This window comes from Podarcis bocagei, assembly GCF_964188305.1.
Source record: "Podarcis bocagei genome assembly, chromosome: 15".
NCBI lineage: Eukaryota > Metazoa > Chordata > Lepidosauria > Squamata > Lacertidae > Podarcis > Podarcis bocagei.
Window position 1 is genome coordinate 16,370,539 of NC_138141.1, and position 16,063 is coordinate 16,386,601.

General features: G+C 46.7%; 1 protein-coding gene across 4 annotated transcripts in view; it reads left to right on the forward strand.

The window, feature by feature from the left end:
- CEP164 (centrosomal protein 164) overlaps positions 1–16,063 on the forward strand; it is a 38,838-nt gene that overhangs the window by 9,483 nt on the left and 13,292 nt on the right. For all 4 annotated transcript variants that reach the window (XM_081171582.1, XM_081171584.1, XM_081171585.1 and 1 more), the window contains 12 exons: positions 32–106; positions 1,034–1,135; positions 3,172–3,251; positions 6,017–6,157; positions 7,450–7,665; positions 8,802–8,933; positions 10,024–10,240; positions 11,467–11,544; positions 12,107–12,238; positions 13,399–13,521; positions 13,727–13,870; positions 14,957–15,040. In XM_081171582.1, coding sequence (XP_081027708.1) covers positions 32–106; positions 1,034–1,135; positions 3,172–3,251; positions 6,017–6,157; positions 7,450–7,665; positions 8,802–8,933; positions 10,024–10,240; positions 11,467–11,544; positions 12,107–12,238; positions 13,399–13,521; positions 13,727–13,870; positions 14,957–15,040 — 1,524 coding nt within the window. The remainder of the gene's footprint in view (positions 1–31; positions 107–1,033; positions 1,136–3,171; positions 3,252–6,016; positions 6,158–7,449; positions 7,666–8,801; positions 8,934–10,023; positions 10,241–11,466; positions 11,545–12,106; positions 12,239–13,398; positions 13,522–13,726; positions 13,871–14,956; positions 15,041–16,063) is intronic.

Here is a 16,063-nt window from a genome sequence, read left to right on the forward strand (position 1 = left end):
ATGATGGGTGTGCGTCCCTTTGCTTTTGAAGGTTTCTGAAGGCAGCAATCCAATGAAGGAATGGCAGGTTTCTGACCACTTGGACCCTGAGCTGCATAGCGTTGTGGTGAGTCTGCCAGTAACATGGGTAGTAAGAGAGTAGGAAGAAGAAATAGAAACTTCTTTGAAAAAATAAGAAGGGAGTTCTTGGTGAGCGCATAACTCTTGGGCTGGCCCTTTTAAGGACTTTCTTACCAACTCTCCTGGTCTGTTTTTGTGTGGATGAAATTCCAAGTACCATTGCACCTTGCTTTGTACCCAGTATCAATATCATTGCTGGCTTCAGGTCCAAAGCCCCGGTCTCTTGGCCTAGAAGAGGGTCTAGAATAACTAATGGGGCCACACACTCTCCCACCCCACCCACACCCCAAGTTCGTTGGCCTTGGTTGTCTGGGTAAATGACTTCTACCATCTCCACCCCCAAACTAGGTCTGATCCAGACAGTGAATATCAACAGCACTGCTTCATGCCATTTCCCCCCAAGAATGGCACATTCAAGACTGGCTGATAGCTCATCTCAGGCTAAGATATCTAAACCAGATTTCTTCAACAGAAGCCTGACTGCTGCCATCTTCAGAGCAGTCAGAACCACCCCATTCCTCAAGGAGACATTGGTAACCTCCAAGGTCCCTATGCCCAGCTCTGTTCTGACATATTTAAGTAGATTAAGATGAGTCACTATCTGCTCCCCCAGTCACAGATCAGCCCCCTTGCGCACCACCCTGTTCAATTCAGAGGATCAGGTCTCAAGTCCTGCGCTGTGTATTGGTCCAGTGCTCATTTGAGACAAGGTGTCATGGTTGTCACAGAGGCCTTGGTCATGAGCTGCCCCAGAGAAGGTAGCCTCAGCCTGAGTGCTCGGGACCCCCAAGGCTATCAGCCTGAGGGTCCTCAGCACCATATTCAAAACTACCTTTGAGAGCTGAAGCAATGAATCCTCTTGGAATGCTAATCTCTCCTTACCCCTTTGTTTCTTGGGGGCTTTGGTTCCCAGAGCCCAAGCTTTGAAAACATCATGGATGTGTTGCCTCCAGTCCTGGGAACTCCAAAGTTTGCAGTGAGCAGAGCCATGGTTGAAAGCACTTGGAAGGAACAGGTAAGTGGCATTGTGGAGCTGCATGGGCTCCTCTTTGAACATGTTGTCTTGGAGTTTGCTCCTACAGCTGACTTGCTAGGAGAGTGCAAAGTAATGTATGAAGCAAAGGGGCAGGTCTCATAGAGGTTTAAGCTGGAACAAATGTCCACTTTTAACTGGCAGTGCTCCCAGCCACCCCACAGTTGTGAACCTGTCTCAGAAGTCCTGCTATATACCTCTGCTCATCCAGCAGGTCATTTCCAGGTATGCAGAGAACTGCTGGTGAGGAGGCCACACAGACATAAGATGTGCCTATTCCCATAAGCTGGTGGTTGAAACTTGGATTGCAGAAGCTCATGGTTCTAGGATAGAACAGGAGTGAAGGATTGAGGTGTCCTATACATGCCACTCAGCTGCACAGCATTTAGAGCATGCCCCACAGGGATTGGCTGTGCCGTGGAGTTGCTGATCATGCACAACCAATACTAGCGGTGGCTTGCCGCAAACCTTGCTTGCCAAGAGTCACCAGAAGAGTACTTCTGCTGTTGCCTTTGCAGCCACATTTTTAGCTCCCCATATATGGCAGCAGGTGGGTGTGACTTTGGGAGAAATGGCCTTGTAGGCAGTGGCGTAGCGTGGGGGGTGCCAGGGGTGCCGGCCGCACCGGGCGCAACATGGGCGGGGGGCGCGCTCGCACTAGCAGCTCTCTGCCCCTACTAAAATCCACGGGTTAGGGAGCCCGCGCTCGCTCGGCTTGGCGAGGAGGTCGCAGAAGGGGGAGAGCGAAGCCTTCTGCCACGGGCAAAAAAAGGAGAGGAAGCCGGGCGGGCGGGTGGGCTGGCTGACTGGCGGGGGTCTGGCTGCGCCTGCTGCTGCCGGGCTTTGACAGCTTGGCGAAGCGGAGGGAGAGGAGCTTTATGGTAATTGCGGCTCTCTCTCCACTGGCCGCCTGGCTAGTGAGCCGAGCCGAGCAGGGAGTCTGGCGAGGGGGCGGGAAGAGACTTTTCCACCTCGCCTGGTCAAAAAGGAGAGCGGAGTCTCCTCAGGGCGCCCTCAGGCAGGGCAGGGCAAGCAGAGCGAGGAGGAGAGAGAGGGGAAGGGGGGGGAAGCAGCCAGGAAACGCTGCGGTGTGGAGGAGGAATCAATTAAGGAGAGAAAGCGAAAAGCCTTGGAGAAAGGGAAAAAAAGGAAAGAAAAGAGGCATCTCCAGGAGAGCGCGGGGGAAAGAGAAGCCTCGCTGCTGCTGCTTGGGAGAGTAAATTACTGTACTTGCCTTGCCCCGGGTTAGGGGGCGCAAATTAATTGCCTTGCCCCGGGTTAGGGGGCGCAAATTACTTGCCTTGCCCCGGGTGCTGATAACCCACGCTACGCCGCTGCTTGTAGGCCAGATTAGAAACCCCATTAAGCCTGATTTTTACCAGTGGGCTGGAGGTTCCCCATCGCTGTATCCGAAAAATAAAAACTAGTATCCTTCCTTTCTGCATCTTAATGTTGCTGTATCCTTTTCCCTGGTGATTTGGAGTAGAGAGGACCATGTAGGTTGGGGGCTATTTGAAGTGCAGGCAGTGTGTTATGGCTGGGAAAAGAGATTGCATGGGATACCCATACATAAGCTGGGGGCACATCTGCAGACCCTTAGCCTTGTGTTTCTGGCTTCTCATCCTTGCTTCTGCAGTCTCTGCATGGTCTTATTGCACATTTAATGGAATCTGTTGCATCACAGCAATTGTTTGTGTGTGTGAAAGCACCCACTATTGAATCAGCCATCCAAGTGGTGTGTTAGGTCTCTTGTGGGGTAGTTCATTTATTCTTTCTCACACACAGTCAGTCATTCTCTCTAGACACAGATAGCCTGATCCAGTGAAGTAATCCTGGATCATGGAAGACAGAACTGTAGGCTTCACCATCTTGTCTGTACTCTGGAACTGTCTTTCAGCAGCACTTATTGTAGGCACAGCTCAGAAAGATCAATTCTATTCATGACTGGCTGTCTCCACCTTCCATTGAAATGGCAGTATTGTGGCAAACCCTTCTTTCTGTTTTTATCTTCCTGGTAGACTAATGACTGGTCAGGACAGGAGAAGGACCAAAGCAAAGGCAGCCTAGCAGAGGAGAAAAGCCAAGGATCAGCTAAGAGGTACAGCTCTTTTGCAATGCTTTTCATCCATTCCACACAGTATTGTCACAAAGCAGTCAGCTGTCAAAATCCCTGGTTCTCAGGGGCACATTCTTGCTTTATTTCCTCATTCATCCTCTCCCTCTTCAGAATCCCTTTTTTGTCTTGACAGCAGGTTTTGCTCTGTTCAGGGTGGGATGTTCTTTTTATATAGCAAGGCCCTAGGTTTGTCAGTTAAGCAGCACCCTCCTTCCCTCTGTTACAGATGCCACATTAAGGAGGCAGAGAAATAACCTCCCCTCCATATCTGCACACAAACATTTAGGATCCAGGGATCAGCCCCATGCATAAATTTAGTTGGATCTGTTAGTAATGGCCTTTAATTTCAGTGGTTCTACTCTTGAGTGCAACCCCATGATTCCTTTACTTAATAAAATTAGTTGAACATTACAGAAGAGGATAAATGAGGTTTGTCAGTAGCATAAGAACGTAGCAAATTTGATTACTTGTATATGGTTATACGTTGTTCTTATATTCAACTAATAAAATATTCCAAAAAGGGAACATAGCAAAATAGAAAAGGCATTACAGATTTAAAGTATTGATGCAGAGTTGAGGTACAATTCTTAATTACCTGCCTGCAAGCTGTAAACTTCTTAGAAGGAACTGAGTAAATGTTCAAAATTTTCTTTTGAAGAATATACATTTACAGTACATTATAAATTGCCAGCTACAACAATTACTGGAGGAAAACAAACTATTCTAAATTATTTTAAAAAATGATAAATTCCACATGATATCCAGATACTTGAAAGAAATACATTAAATCCCAGCATCTGGATAATATACATTGGGTTGTCTCCAACTAAGTTAAAAAAAATGGTGATATGCATAATTAGTGCTGCATGGCAATGGCTCCCCTCTTGGGGCTCCCTCCCCGTGGTTTCCTTTTTTTTATGAAATTTTTTTATTTGGTTTTACAAAATTTTTAAAACAATACAAACATATAAGAAGACATACAAACACGTATAGTTTCATAACCTTTTTTTCATGAACCTTGTTTCTCAGACTCCCCCATACCTCCCCTTTCTGCATCCCAATGTCCAAAGTTTTTTAGCAGCTTCTAAATATTTCTGTCAAGCCTCTGTCCTCTTAATCTTTCCTTCAGTCTAATCTTATATCGCTGTAACCCTTTCTTTCTCAAAACCTCGACATTCTAACATTCATCAAGTTTATAATAGTCCTTAAGATAGATTTTAAATTTCTTCCATTCTTCTTCCGCCGTCTCCTTTCCCTGATCGCGGATTCTGCCAGTCATCTCAGCCAATGTCATGTAGTCCATCACTTTCATCTGCCATTCTTCCAGGGTGGGAAGTTCTGTCTTTCTTTGACACCAATTGGCCGACAATGCCCAAGAGAACAGCCTCTGGTTTCTTAGGGAATGTACATTTAAGTACCTTTTTCATTTCATTATATATCATTTCCCAGAAAGCCTTAATCTTCGGGCACGTCCACCAAAGGTGATAGAAAGTACCTTCAGTTTCTTTACATTTCCAACACTTATTATCAGGCAAATGGTAAATTTTTGCTAGCTTGACTGGGGTCATGTACCACCTGTAAATCATTTTCATAATATTTTCCTTTAAGGCATTACATGCCGTGAATTTAATACCGGTGTTCCACAACCATTCCCAGTCAGCAAACATAATGTTATGGCCAATGTCCTGTGCCCACTTAATCATAGCCGATTTAACTGTTTCATCTTGTGTATTCCATTTCAGCAGCAAATTATACATTCTTGACAAGTTCTTAGTATTGGGTTCTAACAGTTCAGTCTCTAATTTTGATTTTTCCACCTGGAAGCCAATTTTTCTATCTTGTTTATAAACCTCCATTATTTGATAATAATGGAGCCAATCTTGTACTTTTGGTTTCAATTTCTCATGACTCTGTAATTTCAATTTATCTCCATCTTGTTCCAAAATTTCCCAATACTTTGGCCATCCGGCCTCCATATTGAGTTTCTTCACTGCCTTAGCCTCCAAAGGTGACAGCCATCTAGGGGTTTTGTTTTCCAACAAGTCTTTATATCTTATCCATACATTAAACAACGCTTTTCTGACAATGTGATTTTTAAAGGCCCTATGCACTTTGATTTTATCATACCATAGATAAGCATGCCAACCAAATGCATTATTGAAACCTTCTAAATCCAAGATATCTGTGTTCTCGAGGAGCATCCACTCTTTCAGCCAGCAAAACGCTGCTGCTTCATAGTACAGTTTTAAGTCCGGCAGGGCAAATCCCCCTCTTTCTTTTGCATCTGTAAGTACTTTAAATTTTATTCTGGGCTTTTTTCCCTGCCAGACAAATTTCGCAATATCTTTTTGCCACCTCTTGAAACAGTCCATCTTGTCAAGAATCTGCAAAGTTTGAAACAAAAACAACATTCTAGGCAATACATTCATCTTAATCACTGCAATTCGGCCTAACATTGACAATTTCAAATTTGACCATATTTCTAGGTCTTTTTTAATTTCTGACCAGCATTTTTCATAGTTGTCCTTATACAAGTTCAAATTTTTAGATGTCAAATACCTCCCCATGGTTTCCAGGCACCCAGTAGTGACCGGCCCCCTACATCTCTCTTGTGTAGAGGAGGACCTTTCTTGCCTCTTTGGCTGCAGAGCTGCATGCCAGAACTGCACCCTGTTTCTAGAGGCTCTGCCCTCCGTAATTAGGCAAGCTGTAAATCCTTGTTCTTTTTCATTTTTATTGCCACCAAGGGAGAGGAGCAAAAGCTGCCCGAGTGGTTCTGAAGGGTCTGAAAAGAAGGCAGTCTCGGTAGGTTCTGGCACCTTGGAAATGAAGATGAGAATTGAGCACCAGCTAGTGAACCTGAATGAGCGAGACCCATCCTGCAAAGAGTAAGCGGATGCAATGGCATATGCTTCTGTCTAGGGGGCCCTTTTCTGCAAGAGGAGGGAGGGACATTGAGGTGCACACCTCATTTGAGTTCTGTCATCCTCCCAGTAAAGTGTCTGCACTGGATTCATAGGAAGCTGCTCATACTGATGCCGAGGATTGAACATGGCAAAGCAGACGCTCAGTCACTGCCCTGTGGCCCTTCTCCAAAAACAACTACTTATAAATACAGGGAGGGGGGCAGGGTTTCTAGAAGAGAATGTGTATTTTACAAACTTGTGTCCTAATCCATTTCCTACTTGATACTTAATGGTGGCAAGATGGAGGTGTGCTGTGTAATGTTCTAGTGTATTTCTTCACTATGAAATGGTTCATTGGAATAACTGGGCAGTGTGCTCTTCAGCCCGAATGGCTCAGCTGAGCCCCTTCTTTGCTCTCCTCTTCAAGGTCCCACCAAAGCAATTTATGACGGTTATCACAGGTTTTGTTTCATAAAACAACATGCATTTGATGCAAAGCAAGTTAAGTGTGTTTTGCCTAAAAGCATCTCTTTTTGGCTTTCCATGAATTTTAGGAAGAGAGGAAAGTTTTACAGCTGCACACAGTCCAAGTGGCCCTTTGCAACATAGTCTCTCCTCTTGGTTCCTAACTCAGAAACCCAAGTAAAAGCAGTGTCACTAGTAAAATAAACATAACTAGTCATGGCCTTGAGTTTTGTGCTGAAAATGTAGCAGTCCTCTAAAAGCCTGGTAACATGGCAGGGTTCCAGGCTGTGTACCATGTGGACAGTTGCCTGCCCTTTCTGAGCCTGGTGCCTGCTCCATCTAGTGCCTGACAGTCAGTACCATCAAAGCAGCTTTCATGGATATGCAGCAGAATTATCAAAGCTCTGGACTAGGAAATGTAGTTGTATGGCACCATTACGTTTTCAAAGTAAGTTCTGAACTGTAAGCAGCTGCCATGGATTTGGAATTCTAGATTCTCTTGAATGCTCTTCTATGGCTGTGATGCCTAGTAGTCTCCTGAGATTCTAAGAAAATATGATCTTGAAATCTGTGCCTTGCTGTGCATGGTAGATGAGATTTATTCTACCTGTGGCAGGCAGGCAGCCTATGGTACAGCTGTAAGTTCTTCATGCCACACGTGAAGCTGGGACAGTAGGTGGAGATAGTAGTGTATTGGGAAGGCTGACTTCTCTTGTGGAAGAAGAAGACAGCTTTGTGAAGTGTGCTTGTTGCCATATTGTTCCCTGCTAATCTGAGTGTTAAATGTGGAAAGTTTCTCTTAATGGCAGGAATTTTGAGGCTGAGGGTAAGCAAATGTCCTGGGAAAAGCATGCTGGGGATTCCCTTGAGGAAATAACCAAAGCGCATCACACTTTGCTGGAACAAGCAAAAATACATTTGCTGCAAGAAAAAGAGGCGCGAATGCAGCAGCTGCAGGAAGAACTACAGCAGGAAGAGGAGCAGGAGATCCAGATGCTCCATCAGCAGAAAAAGGATGCCCTCCAGTGAGTTCCATCCACATACAGCTGTTTTGCTTCTTTTCCTCCCTGCAGTGAATCCGCTAATAGAGGGTGGAAGGCCTTTTGAAGAGATGCTAGTCCATGGGAGTGGTGTGTCTTACAGCTTGCAAGTATTCAGTGTTTTTAGGCACCCCCACCGTGCAAGGGTAGAAAGAAGTCTCTGCCACTTCTGGACTCCAGATTCCCAACAAAAAAGTTCAACAGAAGCTTCCTATTTGGAGTTCATTAGGAAGTTCATTTGCTCCTCACTAGAGAAAGTTACATATTGCTTTCTTGGTGCTAATCTGTGCAGCTAGTCTTGCTATGCCTGTTCGTCAACAGCTGCTACTTTGGAGCGATAATCTCATTTGATTCCCTACTCACTTGTGCTCTGTATAGGACTGTGACACACCTGCAATGGCCTCTCTTGCATTGCTTGACCTTTGGGGACAGGGTCAACAGTCAAGCTAGGCATAAAAACATTTTCTGCCACATACAGCAGAAGGCTACTGGATAAAACATTCTTGAATAATCAAGGGCAGTCCACTTAAACAATGACTTTAGTCAGGAAGAGAAAGAGGCTGGGAGTAGTAGGACAAAAATACAGAAAATGGTGCTGTGTGTGTGTTTGTGTGTGTGTGTAATTTTGAACAGGATCCTCTGTGGCAAAGGTGTAGAGGGAGATCCTAATCCTAATCTGAGCCACTGAGTGAGGCATGAATACAGCTGGTGGTTCAGTTTTCATGGCTTAGGTTCTAGTGAAAGGGCTTCCTGCATTCTCCTCATCTGTCCCAAGCCTGCATGGAGCAACATCTTCATTTGTAGCAGTCTTAAAGCAGCATATTGTTACAGGTGAAGCTTGAGCACCTGGCTGACATCTGAAGGGCAGGGCCATAGTGGGAAGTGAGAATGTGGAGAAGTCTGAATCCTAAACTGATGGAAGGTTTCTTTTGTAGAATCTTCTACAAATCCCAGTTGCTTGGATCAGTCTCACACTTGGATTGCTTGGGAAATTGTGAGCTAGTTGTCTTCGCTTTTGCTGCACACTACTGAAGTTGTCTACTAGACTTCAGCAGTGCTCCCATTGCTGCAAGGAGATGTACCCCCCCCTCCAAAAAAATCACTTTCTGCTTGTTTCTTAGATCATTAAAAGCTGAGTTGGAGGCTGCTAGGCAGAAGGAGGAGGAGCGCTTGAGGAAGGAGCTGCAAGACGAACTTCTGAAACTCCAAACCCAGATCCATTCTGAAGCAGAGGCCGAGAAGGCGAGGATCAGGTGCTGGTTTGAATAGGCAGGGTTTTCTGCAAATATCATCCTTTGCTGTGGAGGTGGAAGCTGGTGGCCTTGGCAGTGCAGTGATTAGCCTTGTGTTTAAATCAGCTTTGTGCAATGAGTGGAGTGTACCCTTTCCAGCCTAGGAGACTATTGAGAATGTACACTGTTTACAATTCGTTGTAAAAATCACTGGAGGAAAAGTCACTACCAAGGTAGCCTACGTTCCAGACCAGTGACTTTGGTGTTAAGGCAAGATGGTGCTGATTCTGCAGCTTCAACATTTCTCAAGACTCCATAAAAGTCTCGGGTGAAAATGGTTGGGGTTGAATGAAGGATAGTGATACCGTGTGCTGCTGAGCACTCCAGTGTCTCCCTGCCATTATAGTTGTGGGCTGCCTATCCCTTGCGACACCATAACCTTCTAGCAGTCAGTGCCAGGGAGGTTTTCACAACTGAGAAATCTAGGGCCCAGGTGCAGGCCTTTGCCATCTCTCCAGCTGTTGCTGGGGGGGGCGGGTTGGGGTGGTCATCCTTTAGCACCCTTCTACCTTGGTGCTATGTTTGTGCTCTTAAAATACAAGAAGGCGCAGAAAGGGGTGTACTTTCAGTGGTGACGTGGGATAAGGCCTTCTCTCTGGTGGTGCCCCATTTGTGGAATTTCCTTCCTCATGAGTCCAGCTGGCCCCGATCCTATCTATGTATTTGCAAGCATTAGGGGTTATTTGGCTGCCACTGCAATTAGAGGCCACAGTAGGTTCCATGAGTGCTTTTATGATGGAAAACTTCTGTGGTCTGTTTGTTTTAGTCTATAGTTTTCAAGCAATTGAGCAGTAATGCTTGGGGATCATATCCAGCTCCATAGATTTTTCTTTAGCAGCAGGTGGAAGAATTTGACCCTGTTGTCGGGTCACATAAATTATGAAGGGGTGCCACATTCCATCTGGCATCCCGGCTGCGTTTCCCCAGTCAGCAAATTGGCAAACTCAAGGGCCTGAGGTTTGCCACCTCTCCTTGGTTTGATTCATGGTTTGGCAAGAGGGGAAGGGAGAAAGGGTCTGCTTCTGTCTTAGTCTCACTGGCTGCTTTTCAGGCTGGCCCAGGAGGCTGCTCTGCAGAAGCTCAGAGAGGAGCTGGAATCCTTTCAGCAGTCTGAAGAGGATGAACTGAAGGCACAGAAGCAGCTTTCTCTGGAAAGGGTGAAGAAGGAAGCAGAAGCTGTTGAGCAGGCAGAACAAATGGAACTGGAGCAGGAGATCAAAAGAACCTTCAACGACCTGAAGCAGAGGCTGGTCAAAGAAAATGAAGTGGTGAGCTTCTGCGTTGAGGCTGTGGAGAAGCCACAGCATTTGCCTCTGGAAGAACCCAGGTTGGCAAACTAAGGAGAGGAGGGCGAGGGCGGCAGTAGGATCCTGTAGCTGCAAGCGCTTGTATTAGCTCTTAATTCCGGCTTTGTGCTGTTGTCAGCCCGTGTCTACAGTATATGGAGACGGGTATCAGGGGTTGTCTGTTCTCTCTCTCTCAAAAGGGTGGCTTGCAGGGTAAGTGTTGGTCAGCATGAGATCTTGGGTAGTCAGCATTGACTGTATCTGGTGCAGATGTTGTTGACCTGCTTGGGAGTAGCTGTCACACCCACAAACGCCTGGTTTACACATTGTCAAGCCATAGTCTGAAACAAGCTGTAGTTTATTGTGAATGGGACCAAAGTAAGGGGTAAATGATTAGCTGAGAGTACTGAAATTAATGAGGTTCAAGCCCCCTCGGGCAGTGGCAAAAAAGCAGTGTGTCATAGTGGCTAAAGTTTGACAAAGATGGGGAAATACGGATCCAGATTCCCACTCAGCCCTGAAGCCAGTCAGGGCTGTGGGCCAGTCATGGTTTTTCACTCTGACCTGTTTCACGGTTTTTGAGAAGATAAAATGGGGACCAGAACCACACTGGCTGCACAGTGGAACTTTCCTACCTCTCTTCTCCCCACACTGTTGAATGGTTTCTTTAAATGTAAAGGTTCATCATTGTTCCACTTGATGTGTATGTCTTTAAGGGGCCGGAGCAAGGGCCAGAGCAAAGTAACGAGACCCAGCTTTACAGCTGTGAAACATAGCAGGTGCTGCTGAGTTGTATTGATTAAGCTGTGTCAGCAATTGGGTGTAGTATATGAGGAGCAGCACCTAGCTCTCCCATTACCCTGGGGGATGGGTTGGTGGTTGGCTCTGGTTTATTGATGTATTTAGTGTAAATGGAGTTTTTCTTTTTCTTATTAAAACCTTCTTTAAGTACTTTTTGAGTCCCTTTTAAATGCATGGTCTCTCCAGCAAGCTCTCTGCAGCGCTACTATACTGCAAATAGCCAACACACACATCCCCTAAAGATGTTCTGGGTTTTGCTCCCAACCCTCTGGAGCAGATTAGGAGAGGGTTCCAGGTTAGGGGTGGGGGTTGAATGTGCAAGGTGAAATACTCCCCATAGACACTGACTGAATGCGTGCCTTGGATACTGCCCATAGACACTGACTGACTACTTCATGCTTTTCCAGGCTATGCAGGAACTAAAGGAACAGTTTGCAGAAGAGATTCAGCTGCAGAAATCTGCAGCAAAAGAAGAACACGAAAAGGTAAATTATTGGGATGGAAGGTGCTGCCTGCATGCCTTTTTCTGTACCTGCAACATTTTCATGACCGACAAGCCGCACAACCGCTGCTGAGTTCAAGTCAGTCTAGTAACCTAGACAAGAAACCTCTTTCTTCCTTTTAGCCCTCTATTTTATAAAACCCTGACACTTTTCTGTTTTTCTTTCCCACTTTGCTCCCCTTTCTACCATGACGGGGCCTGCACTCATTCAGATGATGTGGGCCAAAAAATTATTATATTTATTATTTCAGTTTTATTTTATTTTTAAAAATTATATCCTGTTTTTCACCACATCTGAATTTCAAAGCAGCATTTCAGACAACTTGATTGCAGAACAAACTGGCACTCAGTCATTTTCCAGTAAAAGAAGATTAATTGTTGTAAGAATTACAACAGCCAACATAGTCAGCAACCAACATTCCGGTCTCTCACTTGAAGGAAACTTCTAGCTTTACCGGCTTAGAGCACGTTGGTAGGAAACAGCAAGCTGCCTGCTTTACATATTTGGTGACAGTTCAATAAAAATTTCCATCCTTTTCTGGCAGGTTGTCTCAGCTCTCCAGATGCAGATAGCAGAAGCCCATAAAAGGGAGGAGGCAGAATTACAGAAGCAATTGGAGAGTGCAGAGCAAAATGTTCAGCAGAAGAGGAATCAGGTGGCCGAGTATGAGCGAGAGGTAATGAGGGAGAAACAGAGCTTGGATTTGCTGAGCATCCCACATGTATGCAGAGTCCAAATTACTCTGAGCCAGTCTGTGCTATCTGCTTGCAAGGGTGGGGCATGCTGAATGGTGTGGAGGAGCCATTGCATGAAGTAACTCCCAAAAAACCAAAAATCCAGTTCATGATTAAGAGCAGCAGCACCCAGAGCCAGCTTTCTGTCTGCTGGTGGACACAGAGTCCTGCCATGAATGCTCAATTAGGCATCCAAGAGGAAGAGCTGAGCATTCCTAGCCTAGAAGTTGCCAAGCACTAGGAATAGTTCTTTGCATATCCTCACTTTTACCTCGGGGTGCAGAGAGTACCTTCAGGAGGGTTTCCCTTGAGCTTCTCATCCAGTGAAGAAAAGCAGCCAGGAACGCTGGGCATTGAAACTGCCTTGGCTATCCTGGTTTATAAGAGAGGCAATGGTGGGGAGTGTGACTCTGCCCATTCTCCTCAATCTCTCAGCCACTTTTGAATACTGTTGAACATTGTGTCCTTCTAGAGCATCTCTGGTGGTAAGGGGCACTGTGCTTCCACACCTACCTTGGGGCCCATTTACAGAAAGTTATAGGAGGCTACTGTTTGGTGCCATGGGAATTGTACTGTACTCCCCATGCTATATGAAGCCTCTGGGAGCTGTCATTAGCAGATTTTCAGTGAAGTATGCAGATGCCATCCCAGCTTTAATCTCTCTGTTCCATTTGAATCAGGAGAGGCAATTGAGGTTTTAGACTCACAAGCTTCCTTTCTCCAGCTACTGGGCCTTGCCCTTTACTGACCTCAACTAAGACCAGAAAGGCGGGAATCAGTCTCTGTGCTGGTACCCCCAGATCCTCATGGAGGAGGCATGGCAACTTGGAGATCTCTGTGCTTCACAATATGCAGTTGAGAAAGTTGGATGGTGGCAGCTTGTCCACATGCACAGAGCCAGCCATTCAGAACTTTATAGGTAGCAAGTAGGATCTTAGATTGTGTCTAGAAGCAGCACTCTGGCTACCCACTCAAGCTCAGAAGCACCACAGGCAAGAGACTCCCAGCAGCCCATGTCCGCTGAAAAGTGAACCACTGCTGGAGTGGCAGCTTAACCACTGGGAATGTTGGCTTAGCCAGGGTTCCTTTGACATCCCTACAGCTTAGTGACCTCCTGAAGGAGAAGCGCCAGGAAGTTGAGCGCAACCATGCGAGGCAGCTGGAAAAGATGCAAGAGGCACACAGGGAAACCATAGCCGAGATCCAGGCACAAAACGAGGATGAGGTAAGCCTGCAGCCAAACCATTTGGTGGGGAAAGTGAGCGCTGCGTGTGGCTATGTCCTTTTTGCACACCGGTAACCTAGATGTGTGGGTGAAGGCATTTGAGGATTGGGGAAAGAGCTCCGCTTGTGAGTGTGGCCTCCCTTCCTCTGTAACCCAAGGTACCACTGTATGGCTAGAGCTAACTCTTGTGCTTGATGTGTGGCAGGAGAGGAAGCAGAGGACTGAGCTGCTGGCAATCCTGCAAAGTGAGCAGGAGCGTTTGGAGCTGCACCATAAAGCAGAGCTCGATGCCTTGCAGAAAAAGCAGGCTGAACAGTTGGAGGACTTGCACAAGAGACATTCGGACCAGGTAGGGAAGGGAGGTGCTGGTGGAAATGGGCGGGGGGAAATGGACAGCATGAGAGTCCCTTCAGAGGGGCACGTGGATCTTATTCCCCCACTGTAGTGTTGTGGCTGGGGGGCAGAAACATAACTAGACCCATTGGAGGCGCTTCCCCGCCAGTAGTTTAAATGACTTGCATGCCCACAGGTCCCAGCCACAGAATCTGCACCCTGCTGGGACACAAGACTACTAACTCCATGGAAAGCACTCCTGGAATTAGGTCTTTAAAAATTGCACCAACTGTGTGGAAGCTGCTCATTAGAGAGCAGTTCCCAAGTTGTATCTCTGAAGTGGAAACAACAACAACAACAACAACAACAACAACAATTAATAATTTATTTATACCCTGCCCATCTGGCTGGGTTTCCCCAGTCACTCTGGGCGGCTTCCAACAGAATATTAAAAGACAATAGTCTATTAAAAATTAAAAGCTTTAAAACATGTGGTCTCAGCGGCCGCTCCCAGTCACCAGTCTAGCTCCCAGATTCTGGATTAGTTGTAGTTTCCAGGTCACCTTCAAAGGTAGCCCCACATAGAGCGCATTGCAGTAGTCCAAGCGAGAGATAACTAGAGCATGCACCACTCTGGCGAGACAGTCTGCGGGCAGGTAGGGTCTCAGCCTGCGTACCAGATGGAGCTGATAAACAGCTGCCCTGGACGCAGAATTGACCTGTGCCTCCATGGACAGCTGTGAGTCCAGAATGACTCTCAGGCTGCGCACCTGGTCCTTCAGGGGCACTGTTACCCCATTCAGTACCAGGGAGTTCTCCACACCTGCCCGCCTCCTGTCCCCCCAAAACAGTGCTCCTGTCTTGTCAGGATTCAACCTCAATCTGCTAGCCCATGATATGGTGCAGGAAGGGTTGTGGGTACTTCTTCCCCCTCTTATATATTGCAAGTTGTTTTGTCATACTGCTAGAAGTCTTCCTCTTCATTCCATCTTATTTGACATGTGATTGCCATGTTCTGTGTGACATTATTGACTGACTGTTGCTGAATATTGTGGAAGACTTCAGTACCTACCTGCATGTCCGATCACTCTCTTTGTACCAGGAGCAAAAGGTCCAGAGCATGAAATCAGAACTGGAGCTCCAAGCCAAGGAAATGGAGGCAAGACTCTCTCAGCTCCATGCCCAGGTGAGCACAGATGTGCTGCTAATTGCAGCATTGATGGTTGTGAGACTGACGTCCTTGAAGATTGGAACAGGAAAGGTCCTGGACTTTGTGGGAAATCTCCCTACTCTGGATTCTAGCCTTGCCACCAGCTCCTGCATCTATGTACATTTGTCCTTCTGTTCTTAGCAGAGGATGGGAGAAGATAGGAAAGTCTGTAACACACTCCTGGTAGAGGAGCCACCTCCCATTATTGACTCATCCTTCTACAGGAGATCTAATTGTTTGCTCCTGGGCTTCTCCAGAATTAGATGAAAGACCACCAGCCCTCTCATGCCAGAAGAGGTTTCAGCCAACATTTCTATACATCCTAGACCTTTTTGAAGTACTTGGCCCTCCTCAATCTGGTCTTCACCCAACAGTTTTCAGAACCAACTGACTATCTAGCACTCCAGTTGAGGAAGCCAACAAAATAGGTCAAGACATCCTCAACATGACCCAAGGCTTTCTCCCATGGAGGGAAGCTTCAGCATCTGTCTTCAGGCAGATGCATCCTGTAGACCAGAGGTTTTCAACCTTGTTTAGTCCACGGTTCCCTTGACAAACTACATTCTTTTGGAGCACCCCTGTGGGGCTCAGAAGCCCAGTTATGTCACCCCTTGCCTGCAGAGCTGGCAGCCTCTTACCCTTTTTCAAACACGCTCCCTTTTGGAATATTCCCTCAGCCTCCTCTCCCCTCTCCTTGGGAGTCCTCTGGGGAGCTGCAGCTGCCACCCCTGGTATCTGAGCTGCCCCCCCAACCCAAAGAGAGGTGTCTGTTCACACTGAGAAGCACCCCCTGGCCAGCCCCAGGGGCACCATTCACCTGGGGAGCTTGTAGCCAGGGCTGCTGCAACAAACAGCTGTGCAAGCCTTTGGGAGGCAGAGACGTGAGAGGGCGTCAGAGGATGGAGGGAAGGAAAGAGGGACAGAAGCCAGTGTTGCCCATGGCACCCATGACCATCATTCAAGGCACCCCAGGGTGCCACGGCACACTGGTTGAAAGCC